We start from the raw sequence: 27,395 nt of genomic DNA on the forward strand, positions 1-27,395 counted from the left end.
CAATTTTAATAAAGGGAAACATCTGTTTCCCCCTGCCTTAGAAAGTATGTTGCATCTTCCAAGCTGCCACATGCCTTTGAAATTCCACGTTTAATCAATGCCATCATCTCTTCTAGGAACAGACCAGCAAGAACAAACCCCCCCATCGTATCAGCATGCATGCTTAAATGTTTCTCGTTTTTCTAAAGAAAAGAGCAGCGTTGAAAAATACACACCAAAACCAACCATTTTGTTGATGAAATAATGAAATAAACACCACAAATTCCAGAATATAAAATTTATTTCAAGCTTACAAAAGCCTTCAACATTGCAAAATTCTGTCACAAAACACAAACTGTACAGATATTTTCATTAAGATTTAGAATAATGATTATTACTGTCAGAGCTCCCCAGACACATCATCTCAGCTCAGAAGCAGAGATCCCACACAGCTTCTTACCATCTTCTTCCAAATACATCAGTCTCACACGTACCTTGCAAACTGATGGCTTTTAAACAGTCAAATGTATTAGTGCAACCTCACTACTTAGTACAGGATGAAAGGTTCAGGCATGGAACCATCCCTTAAACCATCAGCTCTCTTCCAAGTCCGACAAATTGTTCACTCCTTGCAGATCAACGGCTGGGCTGCTACTGCCTGCAAGTGTCATGAAAAGCTTCAAGTGTTCGGAAATCCCTCCACGTGGGCGGCAGGCCATCCTGCAGAAACTTTCCGCAGCGCTGGCACGGAGCCTGGAACAGCTTTATGTAACTTCTTAACCAGGTCTAAAAGAGAGAGAAATAAAGAAACCTGGATACGGATGTTCCTCTTTGTCATCATTCCTGTCAAACAGCGATAGCAAGGACAGCGGATGTACTCTGGCGAGGCCCCAGTGAGGTATACAGAGATTTTATAAACAGAAACGTGCTGAAGATTACAAGGTCACTGTATAGCTGAATTCCCACTTGATTAATCATCTTTTGCTTTTTTAGTCACTTAGGCAAATTTATTAATAGAAATTCATGTACTCTGAGCAGGAGGTATTCACAGGTAGAGAACAGGGGTAGAAGGCAGGTATTGTAATGCTCCTCATATTTTTACTGGAGTATAATTGTTCCTGATGGGTACCTTCTTCAGCCGAATATTGGTTTGTCTCTTCCTATGATCATCTATCACACCCCTGCTGCAATCACACTGCAACGGGCTGAACTCTTCAGAGCTGAAGATGGAAGGACTCTCACAGCAAGCTAACTAACTTCCTCTCTAATGCAATTTTAAGATCAATACTCATTGGTCATAAAAATACCGTACCATTTGAAATCTGATTACACTGGTAAACACATCTATAAAAGGCGAGTGCTGAACAACACAGAGTAAGTTCAGGTCTTTGTAGGTAAAGTTCCTGCCTCTCAAGTGGATTGTTCCCATCGTCACACACAGCGATGAGCATTGCATAACTCAATTCCCAACTCAAGGAGATATGCAACTAAAAACCACCTAGGCCAGCAGATTTATACTGTGAAGGATGCACATGAATCTTGTCATTTAAAGTCCTACTGAATTACATCGATAAGACAAAATTGTTCTCTGAAGAAGAGGTCAGCTGAGTTTATTGAAACAAATCCTTCCATCTTCATCAGAGCCTCCTCTATAGCAACCGAACCTTTGGCCGTCAATAACTCTCCTCCAAAAGAACTACATCTTCTCCCGGTTTAGCAGCAAATGCGGGGACAAGGGCAGCAGAACACTACAAGTAAATTGCTGTTATTTACTTCAGCTTGGATGGGCTTTGCTCGCACTACAGAGAAATCAAATTTTCTGAACCATAACACAAAAATAGGTAAATGAAGTTAAATTGTGCACTTGAGACATCTGTTGAAAGGAAAAAAGAATGTGTTCTTCATTCCCATCAGAAAACTAGGGCTCCACTACATCCTGTCACGTGGATTGCACAACTGACATGAGAAAGGACCAATATATTGACACTTCTGGCGTACATCTGGTTTTGCTTTGTCAAAAGTTTTAGTTTTATCAAATCAACAAAGCAGGTCCATGGCTTAAGCAAACGTGCTACTCATTCTATCGAACATTAATTTTCAGAAACACATTGAAACATGGATTTGACCAGTAAGAGTTGCTTTCACCTTTCAAAACCTATTAGTTTAAGGCGCAGTCTAAGAGAAGAGACCATCACAAATCTCTTACCATAGTAGCCTTCTTGTTAAATAAACAAACCGGCACAGCAGGTAAGGGAGCCTGACTGTTCTGAAATTACACAGTGGAAATTAAAAATATAAAAACCCCCAATGCTACTGTACACACCTAAAAATTGTGAATGGCAACATTAGATGTTTGTTTTCAGAAGTCTCAGTTATATTGATCCAAGTGAAGGGGTAAGGTAATGGAAGTCAATGAAGGAAAAAGTCTGAAAAGCAGAGAAAACCTCTCTCAAAAGCCTCCTTTGAGAGACTGCAGCAGAGAGAACAGCATGAGTCTCCACAGCCAAAATTCACCTTAGTAGAAGGAATTCTGAATCATAAACCCTCTGATTAACCAGGCTGCTTATACACAATTTACTTCACTAATAAAATTCTAAATACAAGCAGAATTAAAGGTGATAAACTTAAATCTGTATATCAAGGTAGAGCAGTATTTGATTCATTTTACTCAGTAAGAAAACAGCAGAACACTTCAGGAAGCATTTCCTTGATTCACCAGCTGCTGTTGCGCTGGGTGAGTACATGCAACTCGTCAGGAACAAAGTTGGGCTGAAAGCGGACACAGCAAAATGGACTCTTCCCAGTGGTGTTCCTCCCTCATCATCCTCTCATCCCTTCCCATCCTGGACAAGCTGACAAGCAACCTGCCTCAGCTGGGAACACGCTACCTGGGATTTTTCTCTTACTGGGGAACCTTCAGTGGAGCAGATTTTGTACATGCAGAACTCAGCTCCTTGCACAGTACAAACAGTGTGAAAGGGCTGGGCCATAGCAAAGCCTTTGGTTCAGAGAGTTCTTCCTGGGATCTTTAGAGATGACCCAGATGAGCTTTGCAAACAGGAATTATCAAGCTAATACTGAGACCTGGGGACATAAGAACTGTATACAGCTCCGCCTTCCAACACCGATTAACCCAAGGTCATGAGGAACAGCTCCTCATCCTTGTCCGGGGGTGAGATACAAAGAATTATAGTCAATCTCTACTGCCTACCTTGTTTAAATTGGCAAAATTACAACTGCATCAGAACTGCCTAACGCCAGTCACTGAAAGCATGCTAAAGTCTATCTGGAAGAATGTATTCTCCAGTCCACTTACCATGAACGATCTGACCACCACATCTGGCATCTGGGGCAGCTGGTAGTGCAGCAGAGCAGTGGTTGCATGATCTGTTACCTGTTATCAGACGAGAGGAGAATATACTCTTATTCATTACAGAAGAAATACTTCATATGCATACAGTAAAACCAAGCACACCTCTGTAAGTTCAAAAACATTATAAAACCCAAGAGTGTTGATAAAGGAATCTAGATGGGTGGCTAATGTGAGCCAAGGGATAAGGAAAGCATCCAGCTCTGTGCCACACGGAACAATACTAAACTAATACGCTTTGCTTCCCACTTTGGGCTACCAACCCAGCTGTAAAAAGAAAAAAAAAAAATCTTCTCTACTATATAAAATAAAAGCATTCATAGCAAATGATCTGCCTGAGTTTCAAATGTCTACAGCGTAAGAGCAGAACCTGTGCTCCTGTGATTGAAATCCCATGTATTCTGTGAAATCAGAAACCAGCAAAATCACTAAACAAATCACGCCAGAGGAAAGCACTTTGGTCTTCTCGTTCTGTGTTCCCATTTTTTGCTTTAGTTGTTTTTTATAGAGAATATATTCTATTAACCTATGATGATTTGCTCAACAAAAGAAAAACCACAGTTAATAATGTAGCTCAGTTAAATACTTCTGGAAGACTAACTTATTAGAATAGAGGTTATGACTTCCAAAAAAGCCAGGGCTTTGGTTTAGGGTCTGTTTTATTAAAAAAAGCAAAACAAAACAACAGGATAAGATGCCGTGATTTGAAAACACATTTTAACAGAAAAATGAGTATGTTCCTCTCCATTTCTTAATGGGAAAACTTAAAATATTTAACTCTTATTGTCCTATTTCAGGTTGCTTACGTTGAACAAACTGGATTTGAGCTCTCACTTTCATTTCCTCTGAAACCAGGAACCAATTAATATGATTATGGTTTACAAATACTTGCATTAGTAAAAGATTTCTATCAGATTTTTTTTAATTTTGTAACAGAAAGCTTTTTAATTTCCCAAAGCTGTATAAATATCTTACATCTAAGAATTACAGCTAGACAGAATAAATATAAAATGCGTATTTATAATAATAATAATAATTAAAAGAAAAAAATCAGGAAAACCAACCAATGCTTTGATAGATATTTTTTTTTTAAATCACTACCATTTTAAAATTATTGTGGAAGCAGGCACTTTCTGACAGCTGTGGTACAATTCACTAACAGCAGCCTGTCAGCTTCCTCAGTTATTAGCACAGTCAACAGCTTGCTGCTTCTCAGAGCTTAATGCGGAAATTATTAGCAAAATACTTTGGGCTGGACTATTAAAGAACTCAAGACAACACAACCACTTCCACATCCTCTAACCTGTTAATCTATTAATGGTCCTCATCACCAATATCATCCAACAAACTACATGCTTATTTAGTCAGTGATTAAATTGGATTTTCCAGTTTAACAGGGAGAAGTAGTGCTCTTCCCAGGGCTTGTCTATACACCGTAGTAAATTCTGAGTAAGATAAAGTGTGAACTCAAGTTACAATTGCTATTCCCAGCAAGCTCCACTTGTTCCTGATCTGTATTTAGTCTAATTCAGCAATGAGAACGGTGCTGAAGCGCTCAAAACTTCCGCTGGGGAAAGAGCCTCGTGCTTGAAGCTATTCAGGGAGGTGCATCTACAGAAGATGTATTCCTGAATAAACCATGTACAGACAGGCTCTAGTTCACACCACACCAACCTCCCCCGCAGAACACTACATCAGCTCAGGCTGTCCCACACTGAATCCAGTTCTAAGTTACACCAGCGTTTTAGAAAGAGATTCTGCTCCCCAGCGTTCCTGCACACACCTGACTCCAAACACAGCCCCATTCAGCGTGAGCGAGGACACGCAATTCTGGCATTTGGAAGGAAAAACTTCTGGGACTGGGAATATTCTGGTGAGTTTGCAAAAACAGTCACAAAATGGACCTCAACCTGCTTAAGCCATTTATATCTTACCGTATTAAAAAAAACCCAAAGGCAATTAACAGTGCCTTAACAGCCCCGCATAACTCAAATCAGTCATTTCTTTTAAACACATCTCATGTAGCTTTCAGAAATGACTGTAATCCAGGCCCTAGTAGCTATATGAATATTTTTCTTTTAAGATGGCGCTTTTATAGGATAGTACCAGATATGCCAAAGAATAGAAAGTTCTGAAGATATTTATGAGCAGCCGCTCTCCTTCTGCTGTATTTCTACTTCTAACAAATTGTATTATTTTTTTTTTTCCTGAACAACAAAGTTGTTTTCTCTTGGCACTGAAGAAAGTTGCTTAAAAACAAAAAAATACTGCTATTAACAAATTTAAATTGACTGGCCACTTTGGTAAAGTTGCACATATGCTGTTCCTATTGTAATGTAAAGCTAATGAGATTCCACAGGGAGATAAAAGCCATCCCAGCATTGCTAGAACACTAATAATGTTTTCTGAACAAAAAGGAGGCGATTTTCTCCCATAAGCAAGTGCTGAAAAAGTGCTTCTAAAAAAGATCAAAGTGACTGTCAAATCTGAGGAAGAGTAGGGGAATGACCCCCCCCCAAACTAGCAAACAACATGATGTCCAACAGAAAAGAGCTGGGCAAATGATAAACTGGCCAGTGCCCAGGGGAGAATTAACCCCCCCCAGGTAACAGAGATGATGAGAGAAAGCACAAACTGCCCAAGATTAAAAGAGGAAAAAAAAAGGGGGGGGAGTGAGGGGTGGGGAATCAATATACAGCTTTACTAATGGCAACACGATTTCACACCAAAGCAAAGCAAAACAAACTGCATATGCGCCAGCTCACTTCGGGGACACACTCCTTCTTCCAGCCAAACTGGAATCACAAACTAATTTATTCCGGGTGTAGGATGACACTCTGTACATTTCAGGGTTTTATTTTATTCCCCTCACTTTTATTGCAATACTTTACCTACTGCTATCTAAGTTATCCGTCACTTTCTAATTTCTCTACCTGTTTTTTTACAGGAGCACATTCAGAAGAGTGCACATTGATTGGGACAGCTGTTTCTCTGGACCTTGAAATAGATTTTCAAGTAATCTTGCAGAAAAGCTCAATATTTCACAATTCATATATTGAGAGGCACTTGGAATTTTTGTCTGGGGAAATAAAAAAAAAAAAAAGGCAAGACAAGGCAATCTCCTGAAGCCACAATTTTGCTAAATAAAATAGCTATTGTTTAACTAAGCATGTTCCCACTTTGAGACAGAGCAAAAGAGACTTCAGTTATATGGGAAGAAAAAAAACTCTGGCAAAGAGACAGTCTCGGTCTCCTTTGAACAAACCTAAGCTGTCTGGGGCTGTATGAAATGCTTCTGCTTTTGTAAGGTTCAGTCTTGTTTTCAATTTGAACAAGAAAACTTCCCTTCTTGTTAATAATTAATTACACCACTTGAGATTTTATTTTTTTCTCCTTTTCACTTCCAAATTCAAGTTGACTACAAGCATGTACTTCTTAAATGCATCTCTGCTCCCTTGTCTAGAGCACTCTGTACATCAGGAATACAAAACAGGATCAAACCTCATCTTCATTGGGACTTTGTGCAAATCGAATCCTACACACTTGTCGCTCTTGGCGAAGAAGCAGGCCCCAGACAGCCAGCAGGATGGCTGGTACCGGCCCGCTGCGAGAAAATACCTGCTGAGCCTCGCTGCTGCTCTGCAGCCATGGGGAGACAGGCTCCTGGCTTCCCTCTTGCAGCCGGCTGCTTGGTAAAGTTATCAACAGCTCATGAGACCAACGCACAGCGACGAGCAGAAACCAAAATCCCTGCTAGCTGTCTCAACTGAACCAACACCAGTCATTTCTAGGGCATTTCTTTACCCACTTGGTAGTACTGCTCTGTTGAAATGTGCTGTCCAAAGGTGACACATCCAGAGAGTGGCATTCTTTGGCCTTGACGACACCCATGAGTCCTGTAGCATTCCCAGTTCACAGGCTGAGAAAGCGGAACAAGTGCTTCTTCTAACTGGAGCAAGCAGCACAAAAGCAAGGACCTATGGGACAGCTTTGCTCCACCACAGACGTGTTGCATAGGGGTAGGAACCTATACCTGGCATAACAACCGGAACAGAAAAATACAAACACCACCTGACTAAATGATAGCAGCTGCCTCTCTTCTAGTACTTTATCTCACTGCCAGTAAATGTGGTTCTCAAAAGTCAGGGCAAAACTTCCTTTAAGAGTCATAACTTTCCTTGCCACTCACTCACTGGTTTATCCCCTCAAGTGAGGCACTGAGAACTCTGTCTAATATAAAGGGATTCTCTAAATCCCCTGAAAGATTTTTAATTTTTTTTTTAAACTCTGCTAAGTTCATGGCCTTAACAGTAGCCTGCAGCAGTGAGTTCTGGAGGATGATCACAGTGCTAAAAGAACAAAAGGAAGTTATTTTCTTAGTGTTTAGACATTTTACAGTGTAGAAAACTGCATGAGTGCCTCTGCTCATTTCCAAGGATTCCCATTACTCAACCTTCTCTCCAGGACCACGTTTGAGTCTCTCTGGAGGGAATCCAGTGCGCAGAGCCTGGTGCATGAGAGGGGCTCAGAAGGATGATAGATGGTGCCTCCAGGAACAGACACTAACAAACTCCGCACAAATCCTTTATGCACCCTTCCCCACGCCCCATTCACTAAAGCACTACCAGATTTTTCTGAAGCATAGGATTTATCCCTTGTTTTCAGAAGTCACAGTGTGTTTAAGTTTTTATTTCGCTTGTTCTGCTTATTTGGACCGGGTCACAGATTTTTTTTCACCTAAGCAGGTCTTTGAGCAGAGCCAAGTACTGATCATGCACCGGAGCGATCACGCAGGTGACCCTGGAACCGTCCATCTCCTGTCCTTGAACAGACATCATCAATAGCCCAATATTTGTCTCATGCATGCATTCATCCTGCATGTGATTTTATTCTGAGATTATTGACAAGAATACATCTTCATACATTACAATACTTATGTGCCCTTGTCATGGTGAAAATTGTGCTCAGAGTTCCATCACTGTGGGATCACCCAGCTCACAAACAGCTGGATAGGCAGAAACAGCTTCTCCAATTTAGGTGAAAACATACCTTGGGAAGAAATATATCAAACCAAACCAAAACCAGTTTGTGGCATGCTAAAATTCACAGATCATTTAGGTAAGAATGGGACTCAGAGATCAGAATGAAATATATGCATTTAAAGCCTACACATATGACTTAAACAGTCAAACTGTTCATATTACACAGTTAAAACAGCTGTGGCTGCTCTTAACTGAGCAGCTTGATACATGAAACAGTTAATGTTTGACACCATCTCCTATTTTGATCCACTCAGAGCAGTTCCACTATTCTATATTTTTGTCTCTTTTCTGAATGTGAAGTTATGAGTACTGCACCATTCTCTACAACATATATTTTTTTTAATCCTCTGCACAATGACCTGGAATTATGCAGCCCTCATGTACACTCTTCTTCTCACCAAGACTTAAGCCCCAAAATATTTTCTTATCTCCTGTTTTGTTCTTCCTCTTGTGCTAGTGGATCAAGAGATACAAGGTGTTAAAATAAGGAGGTTTAAGATCAAAACAGCTGCCGCTCCTACAGAGTTTAAATGTCAGACCAACGTCGAAGTCTGAAAAACCTTTTCTTTGCTCCTTGCGCTTTTGTCCTTTCAGCCTTCCCTCTCTTCTTTCCCAGCTCCATTCTCTGAATCTAACCCTGCTGGTGGATTCAATGCCTCTAAAGCTTATTCACCCCAGGACCAGATTCAAGGAGTCTCCAGGGAACTCAGAAAATGACTGTACAGTTTAACAGTAATGGGCCCTCTGGGAGTCGTCCCTCATCAAATTATACACGCTCGGGTATCCTGCCTAATAAGAGAGAGAGAGAGAAAAGGCTTGCTGACACAGCCAACGTTTGCAAACAAAAAGTCAGGACAAATTTAGCTTTGTTTGACAGGGTTGGATTGAAGATCAGAGGTCTCCGGTCCTTAACCTAGAAAGCCATCCTGCAACCCTGGGAGAATTTGACAGGCTTGCTGCTGCCACAGGCAGATATCTTGTGAGCTCCAGATGTTGTTATATTAGCATTGAAGACAGAGCCGGAGAACTTGGTCCGGGTTTTAAAGAGAAACAGCCCTGCCCTTCAGAGGGTGATGATTTTACAGTGCTAAAGGCGGTAGAGCCGAAGGGGCCGCCCAGCCTCCTCAGGGGGAGCAGTTAGCCGTATTTTTCCTCCTCAGCACAGCACTTCCACGTTGCCTTACTGGTGACTGCCACGAGAAACACGTTTCAGGAACATTCAGATGTGCTCTGACACTTTTACCGATGATTTTTTAATGGCATGAAAACATTTGTTCTGACGATCCTGCAGCAGAGGTTCTACAGTAGTAACACAGTATAATAGTTGCTCTACTTTATCCTTTATTTCCTTCATTTGCTACTGCTAAATCACTATTCCTGGGTGTTGGATGCAAGTGCACCTTCAGAGAACGGAGACAAAACCAAACCCAGCACAGCACCACAGAGAGAACTCACTGTGCTGAACCACAAGCACTTTCTATTGTTTATCTAAAAATTCGACTTAGGATCTAGTCTGAACTTCTGTACCTATCAGCTCAATAGTGCAGAATGTATTGATTAGGAAATACCGTCACCTTGCATTTTTATTACATTTTTCACTCAAGAACCTGAGAGCACTACGTAACCAATTCAGCAGTAGCTCCAGTGAAGTCAGCAAGTATTACCCCAGCCTAAGGGATGCGGAAACTGATCCAAAGAGAGGTTAAGCTGCCCACGGTAACACAGAGACAGAGCTGGGAACAAACTGTGTAAAACTACTACAAAAAACCCCACATCCAGCTGTTCAACTCGTTACAGGCAGTCTCCTACAGTCTTTTTTTTTAATTGGTAAATATTAATGCATTTAGTATTATCTACAGCGAGAGAAGTGGAGGACAGAAACTTAATATTCAGGTCACATCACATTATTTTGGAGAATTAGGAAGAGAATAAAGATTCTTATTTATCCCTAATGCAGTGACACAGGCAGCAGTAAGAGGGGCATTTCATGCACTGACCTCTTTCACTTTTGGGCTGAAGGCCATCACCTGGACCTGAAGAGAAATTTACTGTATGTATTTTCACTCCCTGAGTCCTTAACTTGGACTTTTGAACAAAGCTGTACGTTTAATCTACTCTGTTACCTTGCATATAGACAACTAAAATGATATCATCAAAACCTCATGATTTATTATAATTTAGGACAAACGATGTCAACAGGACTTGACCCTTCCAAGTTATCCTAAACCAAAACATCCAGGAAGACTATGTTACGCCCAAATGAGTTTATAACTGAACACACATGGGCAAACTGAGATGATGCACTTAATTATAGATCCTTACAATTATTTAAAAGCATACTGATAAACAGGTTACTAAGACTAATGCTGTTTTACTTTCTGCTGTATTACCCTACTTGACGCTTAATATTTTTGAGGAGTGAGAAAAAAAGGAAAGAATATTTAATCCACTAATCTCTGGAGTGAAGAATCAACTGCAGCAAAATTTTGCTTTAATGCTAGGCAGAAAGGGAGCAACCACCCTCCCCAAAAGCTATCCTTTGATCTCTAGCAGGTTAATATCATAGGGCAAACGTCTTCCTTTGGACTGCATCTGTAATCTTGGAAGGAAGATGCACAGATACAGCTAATATGCCATACTTTTGACCCCTGCTTTTATGCCCTTTTGAGTCCTGACCCCCATTTGTTACACAAAGTACAAAAGTAGATGAAAGGAAGCTAGCACACTGGCTGGAGACTCCAGCTCCTTGAACTGTGGCTTGAAGGTAAAGAAATCAGAATTTCAACCTGGATCAATCTGAACTTACAGCATTTTGACAAGAGGCCTTAAAAGAAAAATCTCCTCTTCCCTGCCTGTAAAATAGCAAGACACAGGTCTTTCCAAAACACACTTGAACCCTCTTAGTAGTTTTATACCTATTGCTCCCATTCTCTCATTGGTCTTTTCCTACTTCTGGAACAGTGTTGATTTCAGGAAGTTACTCCTTTTGCTTATACCGTCATGGGAAGACAAGCAGGCACAATAACGTCATGGAAAAAATTTCCAAACTCATTTTGGAAAGTGAGTTCTACTGAATAAACATAAGCCCTCAGGAAGAGGGGGGGGGGACACGACACACAACAGAAAACAACAAAACGAAATCCAAGCAAACCTGAAACAGTCCTTCCTCACCCAAAAGATTTCAAATACAAAAAGAGAACTTCAAGATTCTTCATTAAATTTTAAGGCTAGAGTAGTATAATCTCCAATTTCCTATTCCAAACCATGGACTAGAACTGTGATAGGAAGTAAATCCAAATTAAATAACAGCAGAAGCGATCTCGTCTTCTACTCACAGTTTTCCATTATTACAGATTACTGTTTGTTACCTGCGAGTTGTGATGACAAAGGAATAAATTCTGGATTATTTTACTTAAGGGCCAAGATATTTAAAATAAACTCCACATATCTCCTATACGCATTATGTAGAGAGAAATGAATTGAGGCTTACCTTCTGAAAAACTTGATAGTTGGATTTAGACCATATGTCAAGCTATGGTAGGAAAAAAAGAGTTATATATTATCACACGTGATTACAGAGAAAAAGAAGCTAAGCAGCTGTTCAAATCAAAAGAGCAGGCAGACAGATCTACAGAGACACATTTCCCAGTTCAATATTTTGACCCATTGCCTTCACCTGTTGCAACCCAGGAAAGGGAATTAACCATATAAGATTTCCTTTGTATTGCAATGAAGAATGAACATAGCTCATCACAGTTTCAATAAAAAACCAATTATATATACGAGACCTGTTGAATTAACGCCTTCTCTTTAAAAACAGCAAAATCTTAATTTGTATGGGGTTGTGGCTGATCTATGCAAATACCCATCAGCTTCAGTCTGTTTCTAAAATGAGGGCATTTTTACTAAGTTTATGCTTGTCTTGTGTCTGAATAAGTGATTCAGTTACAAACGACACAAAGAACATTTAGCTGAATTACGCCAAAGCACTGGTCTACTGGGGCTAAATAAAACATCCCTTAGGAAACTGCATTTACATTTGCAGACAAAAATCACACTAAAAGAGATTTAAGGTTGTAGACAACTGCACATATCCATGACTTAAATGTGTGCTCAACTATACACAAACTAGAAGAACAAAATTAGCCCCGGAAACCAGAAGGTAAGGCTGCCCTTGTTAAACAACCACATGGCTCACAGGTTAAACAATTTCAACTGACATGCTAATGCTCTTTTAGCCCAGCCCTGTGGAATATCTTATATTCCGTCAAGGAAAAGCAGCAGGGATGAGCAAGAGGAGCTTCCATCAATCCCAGACTTGCAAATCACATTTTTTTCTACAGATCCCACTGTACTCAAAAATTCCATATACATAAAACTTGTCACAGGAAAGGTGTTTGATACAGCATTAACCTCAGGAATCTTAGTCTACAATCGAGAGCCCACAAGCAGTGGTTCAGCCTGGACTTGGACCTGAGCTTGATTTAATAACAGACCTGTGCCTGTTGGGAAGGAAGCATTGCACTTCTGTATTAGAAAAGTCTACGTTTGAAAATAAAAAAAATTAATGTGCATTTTTAAAAAACTGTTTTCAGGTAATTTAAGGCTTTCTTTGGCTGAAGACAGAATTGCTATAATTGGAATGTATACATGGTTTTGCTAATCTCTAGTGATCAAACCAAGTATGTGATCCTCTCTAGTTAGACTCAAGATCTAAAAAAAAAAGTCTGCTTCAGATGCTGCAGTAAGATGAGTCCAACAGGTTTGGAATGTTCATTAGCTGGCATAAAGATTGAAAAGCTGAAAAAGTAATGAATGTCTGTCTTACAGATATGATGTTATCCATGTTTTAAAAAAAAGAAAAAAAAAAGAAAAATAAAAAGCTACCAAACCTCCCAAACCACACGCATATATCCTAAATGACTGCCCACCTTTCCCCCGAAACAGTGGATTAAGGCAGAGGCAGATTAAAGAATGCATCGTTATAGGTCTATTATTCTTCAACTTTTCACTTTCAATCAAGACACACATTTGTAACTAAAAAACTGCTGAAAGCACAATTTCAGGGCATCCTCTGCATGTGAATTAAACTGGGGCTTTTTCTCCCCAATGCCCCACTCTCCCCACCCACCCCCAGCATAAGTAACAAGAGGCCATTTTCTGAAGGTCGTCTGAACGATTTCAAAGGCGATAACAAATCAGAATGTTCCCTGCATCTAATATCAAACAGGTCTGGTGCCAACACTTATTAGAGAAATCGGATTCAACCCCCCCTTCACCCAAACACACGCACATCCAGCTTTGAAGTGGAAAGAATGCAGGGATCAGAAATTACCCGAGAGACAGCTCTGCCTGTCTTTGAAGCTGTCCTTTGATACTACTATTTCTTTTCCTCTCTTATGCTAGGAGGCTAAAAGCTGCCTTTTCTTATTGATATGGGGTAATTAATGAAGTCAGAGCATTAACATAACCCAAGTTCCTTAACACGGTAATTCAACAGAGACACTTATGTTTCCTTAGTTAAGTCTAACGGATGCAAAAATAGGAATTTGGCTAGGTAGCAATGTGAAGTACCCACTCTAAATACATCCTGTCAAGGTGGTTCTTGGTCTCTGCATCCAAAAAAAGCACGGCATTATTATGCCAAAAAAATCCCGATACGTTTTATTTTTATTGGCAGACTAGGGCTACTAATGGCTCAGCTGACAATAAGCCTGCCCTGCAAGGGTGAGCTGCATAGCTTCATTTATTCAGGAATCAGGACAACACTAGTAATTAATTACTATCCCTGGTTAAATTCCAGGGCACAATGAGTATGTCAAAGTTTGAAATGAAGGGTGGCATGGTGCCATCACTAAAACCACAGCGCTAATTAAAATGCATCAGTACGTGGTGGACACAATGGGTTAGTACGGTAAGCAAGGGAGGCTGCAGAGCGATCAGCGTACAGAACCCACGACATGACAGAGCCTGCCAGATCTCACCTATTGTTTTTGCAAAGTGTCACCAAAAATGTCTAAGTTATGCAGCTGGGAACTTGGCAAAGGCATATTCTGCAGGGTTTGTGAATAATTCACGAGAGAAGTACATGAAGCACTTAGGAAATGCAATGATTCTTTGTCTGTATAAGCAAAGCTTGAAAATGAAACCCCAGAATGTAGTGTCTTATTTTACTCGCTGCAAACTTAAGACTTCTATTTTTTCACCTTAATTTTGAAAGTATTTAAATCTCTAAGAGGGAGTATCCAATTTAACTAGACTTCAGTACAGCAGAAACCACGTGAAGCTTTCACGTAAGTACCTGTCAACCTACACAGTACAACGTACAAGCACACAGCAAGCTACAGCAACCTGGATAACGCAGTGTCAGCTTTCCTGCCTCACTCCTAGTATGCCACCATGCACAATTCCACAACTGCGAGAAACACCCACATTTGTTTTATTTCTGAACTCACCTAAGGGACCAGACTATCCATGCCTCTGCTGTTTGCACTCATCTCTTCCCTTTTTCTTCCCAGAAATGTGACATTTGCTAGAACAGGTGTACTTTCAGAGATAAATGCTGACTCCTCTGATCTGCAAGCAAATTGTTGGCCTCTTCTGTGCACAGTCCATTTTTCACTTACTGTCTGTGTGATCATTGTCTCCCAATGATGGCCACTTCTCCTTTTGTTGAATACTGTTGAATATATTTTGTTGCCCTAAACCCTGCTCTATTTCACTTTTGTTACTGAAAGGAACTTCTCCCTTGTGCAGTTAGGAGAATTATTCCAGAGACTCTCATTCAGCTATTTAAGTGTAAAGAAGCACAACGGCTTATCCAGTGTCCCCTCTTCAACACGGCTTACAGAAAAGACAGGAGCTTCAGAACTGCCATATTGTATGATACACCCCAGTTAATCTTATCACTGCTGCTCAGATACTAAATGCTTCCTCCGAATACGTAAGCTAACCCCCAAATCAGCAATTACTATGTAAACTGCTCACTGGGAAAATTATCACCTCCTGCTGTGATCCTGAGGGTTCTCCGTATTTTTGTTATTTAATAAAGATTGTACTCGCTGATCTCCTTTTTCATACTCTTCTGTGTCTCTTCTGAGTGCTAGTGCATTTTTCCCCTCTATAAGGCCAGAAACAGAGAAGCTACAATAGTATGGTGAAACCTAACAGGAGTAGCTTCCCAACATCATCTGCTGTGACAGGGAAGGAACTGGAATGGACTATGTTTGCAATTGACTGCAATCGCTCATTCCCAGCAGGCACAATAAGCGAATCATTGCAAGAGCACCATCTTATTCTTATTCTCCAATTACCAGTGTAGTTAATTAGTGAAAAAGAGGGAGCTCACTGTTTGTCAATATGTGTTCCAGTTGGCAAAACTAGCAAGCTACACATTTATTCAATCTTCCAAGCCAAATTTCCTCATGATTTAAGTGGCTACAACTCCAATTCTATGTCAGTCAAATGAAATGTTCCTATTTATACCTAAAGCACAGACCTTCAAGTTTGTGAAAGCCCTGGGATGGCCCAATGGAGCAGCAAACTGCCACGTAAAGGTCACAGGTTCCTGCAGCCTTGTGGGAGCAGTCACATAACCTAGCTTTGGACACAAAGCTAAATCAGGAGAAAACAGACTCCCCTGCAGACTGGCTTAAAGCATGAAAACAAGCCAGGTGTTAGCGCTGATGCTCTGGAGAAGCTGAACTGCTCCCCACTGACAGCAGACAAAGGTTAGTGCCCCGTGCCCAAAGCTGGCCTCAGCCAGTCCGCTCTCCCCCTCGCAGCAAGCGATGACAGAGAAATGGTACGCGGCTCTCAGGAGAGTTCACCTGGAGCTAAACAGAAGCTCAACGCCAGATGCCGAGTTTCAGAAAGGAACTCTTTTACTTAGCTTTCCAGCACATACAGCATTATTATATTTCAAGGGAGCTTCGAAGGAAACTGGATTCATCAGAGAAAATGAGCACACCCAAACGAAGTGTGACACGGGAATCCATCACGCACTGTCAACGCTCTTTAGGTAGACTCGCCTTTCACTTCCCAGCAGAACCTGGGGTGAAGAGGGGCTGGTGCTGTAAGTCTGTATCTATCTGCTAATACACAGGCAGTGTGGTGCAGGTGGTTCTGCAGCAATGTGGTATTTAAACCTGCATATTTGAATAATGCAAAGCAAAATCAGGCAGTTGTTATTTTACTACTCCTTAAGCCAATCCCCCACCCTTTGAGGGAGAATCTCTCATCCAGGAGACACAGCTGTGCGATTTCCTTCAGCAGATCAGCTCCTGGCCTTTTTTAGGGAACAGAGGTTCAGACACAGAGCCGCTGAACTCTGGGTCAGTACACAACATGCTTCTGTGTGCTACAACACAGTTATCACTTTTGAAAGGAAAAAAGTCTCACCTCATTATAACATGGCCTATGGGTGCCAAGTACTCCTCTTGATATAATGAACTTTTTATTTTAATAGGCTTCATAATCAGAAGAGAAAGCTCCAGAGAGAGAATGTGAAACATGGAGGTATTTAGTACTGTTACTGGCAAAGGAGAGTCCTGGCGGATGTCTCGGTAAGAGAGACCATTCCACCCTGAAAAAAGAAACCAACTGAGCTAAAGGCCGTCAGGTCCCATTAACATCTCCTGATGTGCTAAAGAGAGCCATATGGAGTGTGTGCAGCCAGAAGAAATTTGAGGGTTCAAGCAGGGTGAGTTGTTCATAAAACAAATCACTTGTGGAAACAGGTAACACTTGCTTTAATAGCTGCCGTCCAACACGCGCTATTACTGACAAACAAACTATTGAGGACTACCTACGAGTGATTCACACAGTTGTGTTTATCAAGTTGAGCACAAAACTAGCCCAAGATTTCCCAACGGCTCTCAGAAAAGAGAAATCTGAACTGTGGGCTACTGATGTACTGAAAAAATGTTTTCTCAGTAGATACTATTAACAAGGCAACTGGGGTCTAAGGTGATAAATTAGAAATTCAGGCAAGGGCTTCAGAACTTAGAAATAAATCAGACAAAATCCAAACAAAGTGTGATAAATTTAAACCTGAGCATTCTGCAAAACATTACACTACAGTCTTTTTACAGTTTTATGTTTCTAGCATTCCTGTTCTCTAACATTCAAATATCAGGTAAAAATAAAATTTAATGTTGCTGGATATTCAATAACCTACTTTGCCATCTTCAGTGTAGACGTTTTCATTGTACCCCTTTACTATGGTCCGGTCAATGAAGAGGCTCCGCATCACCACTATCACTTTTAACACTTTTCCTAAGGTAACCTGTGAAGAACAGGAGAAGGAGTAAAACAAGCTGAAGGAGAGTCAATGGTGTCTGAATTCACAAGACCATCAAGTTAACAGCTTAAGTTGATGCAATTTCAGTTTTCAATATTTTATAGACAAAGATCTAAAACCACTGTGTGTGTGTGTTACGAGGGAGAGACAGACCATAAAGTGCAGAGCAAACATTCATTTGCAACCAAAAATGTACGAATTCACAGAATTCCCTTGTGTAGGCATGACACTGCCAAGCAACTCTCTCAATTTTATTAACACCACAACTCAATAACTTGTCAAAAACAATGAGCAAATGTGATTATTTTGGATGTATTTGATGGTCTCCAATATAAGTCCACTTAGAGAAAAATAATTTGAAAAAAGAATCAGACTCTTCTAATGCTAGCTTCTAAAATCATACCATGAGTTTAATGGAAAACATTTTAGGTCCAATAAAAAAGTAAAATTATTTAAAAGGAAACTACAGCTAAAAAGTAAAAATGTCACATTTTCAAAGGTTTAATTTTCTTCTGTGAAAGCCATGAAGTGCAAAGAATAAAACTAGTACCATGGAAAATATATAGGGTCAGTCAGGGTATAACAACAGAAAGAAGCCTAAGTTATATTATTGACAAAAAATGCAATAATGAAGGCATTTTAATCTAAAAATCAATTTACATTTCAAAGATGAACTTGCACTTCAATATTGTTAAAACGTGTGTCTAACAATAACTCTTTGTGTTTTGTTATACCGAGATTATTACAGAGTTTTTCCTCACCCACGAAAGCATAAAACTGACACAAAAAGAAACAATTAGTTCATTTGAGTATTTCCCACCCAGCAGCAGCTCATTTTCTATTGTCTGTGTTCCAACATTTCATCCAGTATAGATTAACACATGCTGGAACAATTGTGTTCTTACTGCTAACCTCAGCAGCCAAATCCACACCCAAAGAAATCAGTCAATATTTATCGTTATTGATTTCTTACCTGTTTTTCCTTTTTATCTCCTGCTAATGACTCCTACCTACCATCTTGTTTCAACACGAGTAACTTCAACCTGATGCTGACTAAGAGACTAACAGGCAAATCAACTCTGAAGTGCCAAGATGCTTCCCCCCGCCCCAGGAGGAAGACAGGAAATCTGTCAGAAAGGCTGGGAATGGGATGCCAATACAGGACTTTGCAGAACAGTTACCCAAACTACTCTAAATGCTGCTTATTATATCACTATATAACAGAACAGAGTTAAAAATCCTGAAAAGAAGTGATGACAATTCTTTGGCACGAGACATGGAGAAAGCAACTCTAGGAGAGATGAGTCTAAACAACAGGGAAGAACAAGCTGACAGCAAGAGAGAGGACAGGGAAAGGAGAAGGGAAAAAAGCCAATGGTAGACTTCAAGAAGATAGGCTGCTAGGCATAATTTTGCAAGAACACGAAGAGAAAAAGCAGCTCAGAAGAATGGGAGAATTTTGGAAGAAAAGACGTTCCAGGCTGAAGTAAGGTAACTTGTATCAAGGCCTGTGTTACGCATATACCATGAACAGCTTTTTCTGGTTCCTGCCTTCTTACAATGGATTGGGATTTTCTGAACATGTATGGAACTGCCCAGTGTTCTCACACAACCATATCATGATGCCAGGTACTGTAAATTTGGGTGTAAATGTCGTATCCTACTGGGATATGCTGTAATAAGACCCAGTTGGTCTGCAAATAAGTAAAGTGCCAGTTATTTCAGCACTTACCGCTGTATCAACTGAGCTAAATACAAAGTAAGGACCCAGAGGTGCCTTGATCTATAATGCTGATCAGCCACTGGAATCAGAAAGACAGTTTTGTTGTTTCCCATTTTGTGCCACTGTACTTTTGACATGGGACTCCTGGAGGTTTTATACGGGCTGGAAGAGAGATCAGGACTTTCAGATGATTTCTGTAGGACCGTACTATTAGTTAAGTCTGACAGAAGCAGAAATTTTGTAAAACTACGTGTACCTCACAGCAATTATAGTTCATCATTTTAACAGCACTGAAAGAATGAGGCTAGTAGTACAAAGAATGAACAGCCTGTCACTAGACTGGAGGATGCTGTTCGATTTGGAAGCCAAAAAGTATGTTCCCACAGCTATTTTCAGAGTAAAGCACATTCCGTATTGTACACAATAAATGGGATATCCTTTATTTTTTCCTCTAATAATCAAGACTTGTAACTGTTTTCAGGACTTAATGTTTTTGCTCACCTCAACTATATTTTACAAATCATGTTTTCCAGCAAACCATTTTCTTTCAATGCCTGCTCAACTTCGCTACCTGGAGTCCATGTTCAGAAAAGATCTATGTATGGAACATAATTTACACTTATAGTCATACAACTGTGTCCCTACAGACCACCTGAAAGAAGGTAATAAAAACCTAATGGCTCTGGTAAAAAAAGTAATTTGGTAGTTCCACTCTGAGCTCCAGTAGTGCAGGTCTCTCCTCCTTGAGGTCAAGCCTCACCCAGATGGTCCCTCTTTAACAGGCACTGAAATGTCCCTGCGTTTCCACAGGTATCAACTGAAAGAAACTTCATTACACAGAAAAGACACCTTTCAATTGTGACAAAAAGGCAACAATTTCCTTTCTAAGCCAACTTTTCCTATTAAATTTCAACTTCTTCTGTTGATATTCTGTTAAGACAGCACTTGGCTTTTTTTTTTTTTTAATATTTCGCCTGAAGGATATATGCCAACTCGTCCTTCATGTAGAAAATTTTAATTCAAATCAATACATGTACAAGGTCACTTTAAAATTCAATTAATATGAATGAAAAATATGCCCCACAGTTCTGCGAGCAGAAAATGGAACAGTTGCAAGTTAAATACTTTTGTAGCTTCTGTTTTGGTCTGGGCAATAACAATGTACTTCTAACTTCCTTTTAACTGAAGTATGCTAAATTCAGACAGTTAAGTTATTCATAAATCTCCTGCTTCCTAAAATGGCAAGCTCCAGAAGTAGGTAGGACAGGCAGCTGATTGAAATCTGCAATATTACGCAGCTTTTCTGACAAAGATATATAAAATAAAAATCTTCTTGAAATATCCCAGCTTTAAAAATATTTTGTCTATCACCAAGCTAATTCTCAAAGAGCATATGACAGACACTGCACGCCAAGAAAGGGGGAGGGGGAAACAGAATAATCAGTGAGGATGCCTTAGATAATTTCCTAAGACTGCTAAAAAAGTTCCCATTTAACATCACTTATGACTGGAAAAGAAGTACCTCTCCAAATAAGCCCGAATTGGGGTCAAAACTAGTTTATGAAATGAAAAGGATCAAAATTCATTTACCATGCCAGAATTCTGCCTGGAGGAAAGAGCTTCAAATTCCCCTTTTTAATTTTGCCTCCTCACTGAAATTGATACCACATGAAAAGCCCTTTTATAAACAAATTTTTAAAATGCATTAACAAATATTCTTCCTTCAAATGTATTTTAAAAGTTTGATATTAAGAAAACGTATGCTGACAACACCAAGCTCCAACACTTTGCAAAGAATTCCCAAAGCTCCAGATTTCCTCTCGGCATCCCAGGGAATTTGCTGCTGATTTGAGATGCAGATGCTCTGCAATGCAGAGCTAAAAGAAAGAAAACATTATTTTCCATTACCATGGGTACTTCCCTGCTTGTATAAAAAGGAGCACAAGTTTGTATGCATTTTTTATTCACCTTAGAAAACAATAAGGCAACATCAAACCGGAGACGTAACCAAGCTGAGCAGATTTCCAGCAAAAGGCCAGACACCTGCTTCTTCCCATACAGCCAGCCATCAGCTTATCCTCCCAGGTGCATATCTGTCTTACTAATCAGTACAACACCTGGAAATCATATATATACACACTGAAAAATAAGGTTTTATATTAAAAATAAAATAAAAAACCCCACCTAGACTCTCAACTATTTTTTTTTTCCTGTGTCTCATCTGGTGCTGGTACAAACGCTGCGCTCTTCCTCACGTGCTCATTATTCTTTAATGATGCCTATTTGTAAATAGCAAGATAAGATGCAATTAAGCCATTAGAGTCTAAATAAACAAACATACTAATTAGGTTCTTTACAAGGATTTCTCTTTTTATGTAAGGGCTGGAATTTACCTTTCATTAGTCTAACCTAATTGCAATAGTCCATGATAAAAAATCAACATAAATGAAGGATTTTAAATGATTTTGCCATGTAAGGGATGAGCTGGTGATCCTCTCCCTCAGTAACGCGGCACATTCTCTGAGTAAGGCGAACAAACTGGCACAGAATATTGTTCAAAGGTTAGAAGACAATTTTGCCAGTGGCCAGTCACATTTATGGAAGGGTCACCCTCGTCCAGCATTGCTACAGATGATGAAATGGACTCTGTCTCCTTTTTATCCCTGTAAAATCCCTGGTGTGCTGTAATTCAGAATGGAGAACGATGTCTTGCAGAATATACATCTCTGGGAATATCACCACAGACCTGTGAGCCTTTGGGACTCGACAGCAGCCCTGGGGCACAGGAACACTGCAGAGGGAGCAAAGCTGAGGAAATTTCTCCCAGGTCTTTCTCTACTTTTTCTACTCTTGTTCACCTTCCCATCAAGAGACTCTTCCTCATCTTCCGCATTCTTATATTAGACAAGCAGAGAATAATTTACAACTTACTTGCCAGCCCCTGTTCAAATACTTTGTTGACTTAAGACATTCTTCCTCCGCATATGTGACCTCAAATGCTGGCGTAATGCTTTTTAAATGCTGGTTCTTAAGAGACAAAGTGAAGCCACTGCAGTCACAACAGTCCTGCTACGAGCTCAAAAGCAATTCCTCAAGAATCCAGCTCACACCAGAGACCCTTAAACAGCCCAGCAGTTCCGTCAAACACCACAACCTAGCTAGTGCTTCCAAGAGAGTAAACCCTTAAATGCATATTCATCCTACGTGCCTAAAATGAGGTGCCTGAGCCACCCAACGTGACCACCACACCGGTATCCCTCCCAGGAACCTGCCTGCCTTTACCCAGTGCCTCCTCATCACTAGTTTCCTAACGAATCACCAGACGGGTAAGGAGGAGCGCTTACACTGCTAAGCATCTTGGAGAAAAGAGATTGTTTTGAAAATAACAGCATTAAATTGTTTCCAATCAAGTATGACATCAATACTGATTTCAAATCACTTAGCAAACTCCCCCCACCCAGTTCTTATCAGGGTCTCTTGAACAAAAATCTGTTTGGTGGGCAAATAATAAATTTTGTAATTCAATTTTCCAACAGAAAATAATAACAATGCTATGTAAAACACTGATAAACAAAAATGAGACACAAGAGATTATTCAGTTTTAGTGAACAGATGTCTAGACTATTTGAAATTAATACAGCCCACTTCCATACAATCAGACTGTTTAAAATGCCTGGAACAAGATTTGAAAGTTCAAATGCAAATGTGTCTGATCCTATGGAGAACGAATAAAACAGTGTAAAAACTTGTTTCATACTTTTATATGAGAGATCTATTAAAAATCTATGCATCAGTATACATTTATAAAATTAATTTACCACCAAAAAAATTCTAAGATAACATGAAAAGAAGTTGTTCTGATTTCTGCCATGAGTTTTGGTTTGGCAGAAACAATCTGATTTTTCAAACTGGAAGTTAGTTACACATATCAGTATGGTTTAGGAACAGCTCAAATTACAGAAAACTATTCAACTATCTGTAAAAATATTTACCCAGTGCTTGTATCTTCTACAGTAGTGCTTTTATACAGCTTTACAAACACTGGGGATACAAACGATGTTAAAGACAAAGTTGTTCCCAGATGAAGACAAGAAATTAAGTTTCTAAACCTGACTAGGACTAGCTAGGTACATGACCCTAAGGAAGTAATACTTGTCAGCTGGAAAAGTGGGGCTAATGTTTACTGTTTTCTGAAATATTTCTGATATTAACGAATGAATTGTACACAGGAATTGTTTCACACACAAAAAACCCACTGATTTTTGATTACGGAAACAAGATGTGTGAAATAATCACATATACCATCCAATTATTTTATTAGAAAAAATAATGTATATCTAAGAATACAACTAACCACTGGAAAAAAAAAATCTTAAGTATTTTTAATTAATTAAAAATCAGTTCATGTTTTCTTAACATACAAGATGAGGTTTATCTATTTACAATTCCTGGCATTTGAGCAACAAAATCTCACAAAAACCTTAAGGAGTCCGCAGTTCCCTCTGCTGCAGCTGGAAATTAATTTTGTATAACACTGGTATTAAAGCTGATATAATTCTATGTTTAGTCTTTTTTATGCACAGCGAGATTAAAGGATTAATTGAAAAATCACTGGCGAAGATTGGGATTAAACAGCACCTTGAAATGCCATGATAAACTGCTTTTAAAATCAGTTGAGGATTTCACACCGCTCTGAAAGTTTTCAATTATTTATGTGTTTGGTCTGTGTAGCATAAATCCAGACTAATGAGGCACAATTGCTGTGTATAAATCTAAAGCATAAAAAAACCTCCTTATTGTCTGGAGGAAGCAGCAACCTCAAAGGACGAGGAGGCAGCAACCTTTCAAGACACAGCATTCATGCTCTCAGGAATAGTTTATTTTTCTTTTTGCTTAAAGTTCTCAGCTTACGTGAAAGCTGGACCCTGGTTAGGGAGAACCCAGCTTTTCACAAAGGTTACTTGCCAGAGGATTTGACCAGCAGGCTCACACAGCTGCTAATTATTCCTCTTGAAACACCAGACGAATCTTAGACCATGGAAGTCCCACCTCTACAGCTAAGGACGTAAGTTGATTTCCACGCGCGCATGAAGTTGTAGAGTCTGGGGTTCAAACTTTCTCTATTAGGTCTTCTTCCTAAAGATGATTTGTTTGGCAAATTCTCCAGTTATTCTGAAGTTTCAAAGAATCTCACAGGCACTCCCTCCCCCTTCTTCCCCATCTCCTTCCAAGCATTTGCACATTCCTAAAATATGTATAGTGCTTACCAGGGCCTTTGAGAATGAATACGCGTTTTTTTTCTTTTTTTTTCTGGTAAATAGGATGATTATGTTTAAAGATGTTTTAATATAACAACTGGACCCGTGCGTCAAAGACCTTCATAAGCAACAGCAGGCATGATATGAACAGTTCCAAGGATGAAAATGGTTGGGATTATACACTTAGTTAATTAACTCCAGGCAAACAGCATGGTTATGAAATATTTTTAAATAAAATAAGCGCTATCTGAATCCTTCGGTATTGCGGTAAACCACACTGCTGCAAGGGAGCATCTCCAAATCTAACTTGGGATGAGTTCAGAGTGAGAAATCACAAGTTCTGAAGAAACCTCCCTTATTCTGGGGGAAGTGCTCTTCACACTGCCCATCCTGCAGCACCTTTCACTGAATGATTCGTGGCTGAAAACAGCAAAAGTTTTTGTAGCAGTTGGGGCCAGATGGAAAGTGCCATATTGGCAACATCAACTGAGACAGATGGGAAAGAGGGAAAACCTGCCTAAAAGGAAAAAAAAAATGATAAAACCATCACACAATCACATGCAAAATACTTTAAAAACAATCTTTCTGATCTCTGATCCAAAGGAAATACACATACCACTGGTTCAATACAGGGCTGCTGGCGTGTAGCAGCAATAGCGTCCTTGATTTGGAGAGTGACTGCAACATGGAATCCGGTTACCACTGCTTGTAAAAACCGCTTCTTTTACAATTACCCCATCTACCCCACCTTATTCCTAACCAGCTACACACAAGATAATTTACCTGATTTCCTAATTGCACCTGAACCTTGAAAAGTGTCATCTATTTTCTGACCTCAAGAAGCCCTTAGAAGTGGAAGGCACTTACCATATGCAAAAAGGGGCTCTAAGAGAATGGAAAGGGTTTCAAAGTAAGGCAGTAAACCCAGACATTTTTCTATAGGAAAACAGTCAAATGTAAAGTCAGCTTAAGAGGAAATGCAAAAGCTTCCAAGACTTATAGCTTCTTAAGACCGCACTGATGAGTTCAATTCTTTTCTGGAATATATTGTTCCACTTGGTGAATCCAACAATTGCAGATTAAATGTTTTAAAGCCAGCTGTTTATTTTAACCTCTGACTCAATTAATCTCTTGCAAATTTGGGGCTGCTCAAAGAAAGTTAATAATGGGATGTTAGGCAGCTGATTAACTAAAACTAAACATAATCACAGCTATACTTAACTACAGAGAAATTATTAGAACTTTTGAAAAATATAGGCAAAAATCTAACTATAATAGTGTTCTAAAGTAAACAAACTCTAAAACCAATGTCAAATCTAAGAAATGACCTTAACGTTGACTTATCTTGACTCAACAATTCTGTTTCGACAAAATATCTGATTTTCATATTCATTTTACCATTTCCCTGGAAGCAAGAAATATACTCCCATGTACACTACCTCCAAAACTTTTTTAATAGCCTATGTAAGAAAGGAAAAAATAAGAGCAAGTGTCATGACAAATCCGAGATGGAAAAGACTGATGCGGTCTCAGTTCTTCACCTGTGCAGTGTATTTAACGTTTGCAAAAGATGCAACTTCTGCCTTTCGTCCTACTAGAGGAAAATCAGCATCCAACTGCCATGCTACAAATTCCGCTTCTGCATTGCTGTCTCAGAGTAAAAGCTTTAAAGACTTCTCTTGCTATAAGAACAACAGCTGCCTGTGAAAACTGATGTGAACAATAGGCTCTTTCGGAATGAAATCTTGCTTGGTCGGGCAGAAATAAGTCAAATGTATTGGACTTGTTTATCTCTAATACAGCCTTTACTGCTCATTTACTTCAAAAGCAAATTCTTGACTTCATCATAGAATAGAAATTCACTGACCCAAGAACAATTTGAACAAATTTAAATCATACTGATTTCCTTCTTCTTTTCTTCCTCCCACCAGCCTTTTCCTTCTTAATTATCATGATGAGTTTGCACTCATATTTCTACAATCACATTTAACAATAAAAAGTAACAGGTCTTTCATTTAAAGGTGAAATTTTTTTTATCACTCATTTGCTTAAGAGCAAAAAAGATCCTACATTGCTGCGACAAATGAAGAACAGCATGTTTCTGGAAAAAAACCCCAAACTTTAATAACCTGCACTTTAGGAACAGTAATTCAATCCCTTGAGAAAAGGGATTAAATGATCCAACTCACCAGAAGCATTGCCGAGGTTCCATTTGGCCGAGATAGCTGGATAGACATTTCAGGGAACATCCTATCAATGCGATTGATCACATCATCAACGTATCTACCGAACAAACCAAAACAAGAGTATTAACACGCGTTCTCCTTGCCCCAGAGTCAGATGATTATTGCTTTTTAACTATGTCCACAGAACTTTCCTGAATTATTTTCTCTTTGATACCTGCATATTCTTCAAAAATGCACGTAAACATATTTCAAAAAGTTACTGATAAGAGGAAATACACCAAAGCCCCATCTAAGTTGTTTTGAAAATTCATTCCTCTGCCCTTAAAAACATGCATCCATTTTAGTCCAAATCGGTCAACCTCAAACTCTTGCCATCATATTTCTATACCTTTGCCTCAGGAAGTTAAAAGGATCCATTATCACAATTACTCTTCCAGCACAGGAATTCATACGTTATCATCTCCTTACCCTCTCTTTGATAAACTAAACAGATAGAAGTTTTCCTAAAGACTTCAGACTATTCTTAGGGTTGTGTT

The 27,395-nt window shown here is 39.5% G+C and overlaps 1 protein-coding gene across 1 annotated transcript; it reads right to left on the reverse strand.

Annotated features, from left to right (window-relative positions):
• Positions 1-630: 630 nt before the first annotated feature.
• Positions 631-27,276, reverse strand: LOC104470577 (mediator of RNA polymerase II transcription subunit 27). The gene is made up of 6 exons (XM_010085548.1): positions 27,248-27,276; positions 26,863-26,956; positions 17,570-17,677; positions 11,882-11,923; positions 3,296-3,373; positions 631-765 (listed from the first exon to the last, which is right to left on the reverse strand). Exons 1-6 carry the CDS (start codon positions 27,274-27,276, stop codon positions 631-633), a joined length of 486 nt encoding a protein of 161 aa, XP_010083850.1.
• Between the last annotated feature and the right edge of the window lie 119 nt (positions 27,277-27,395).

The sequence above is a fragment of the Pterocles gutturalis genome, unplaced genomic scaffold (genome assembly GCF_000699245.1).
Source record: "Pterocles gutturalis isolate BGI_N339 unplaced genomic scaffold, ASM69924v1 scaffold9415, whole genome shotgun sequence".
Taxonomy (NCBI): domain Eukaryota; kingdom Metazoa; phylum Chordata; class Aves; order Pterocliformes; family Pteroclidae; genus Pterocles; species Pterocles gutturalis.

Coding starts and splice junctions, on each gene's coding strand:
- LOC104470577 (XM_010085548.1), bottom strand. CDS start 27,276: ATGGATCCTTTTAACTTCCTGAGGCAAAG. Junction 17,678..26,862: donor GAACCTCGGCAATGCTTCTG/GTGAGTTGGATC, acceptor TGTTCTTCACAG/GTTACCTTAGGAAAAGTGTT. Junction 766..3,295: donor TGGTGGTCAGATCGTTCATG/GTAAGTGGACTG, acceptor TCTCTCTTTTAG/ACCTGGTTAAGAAGTTACAT.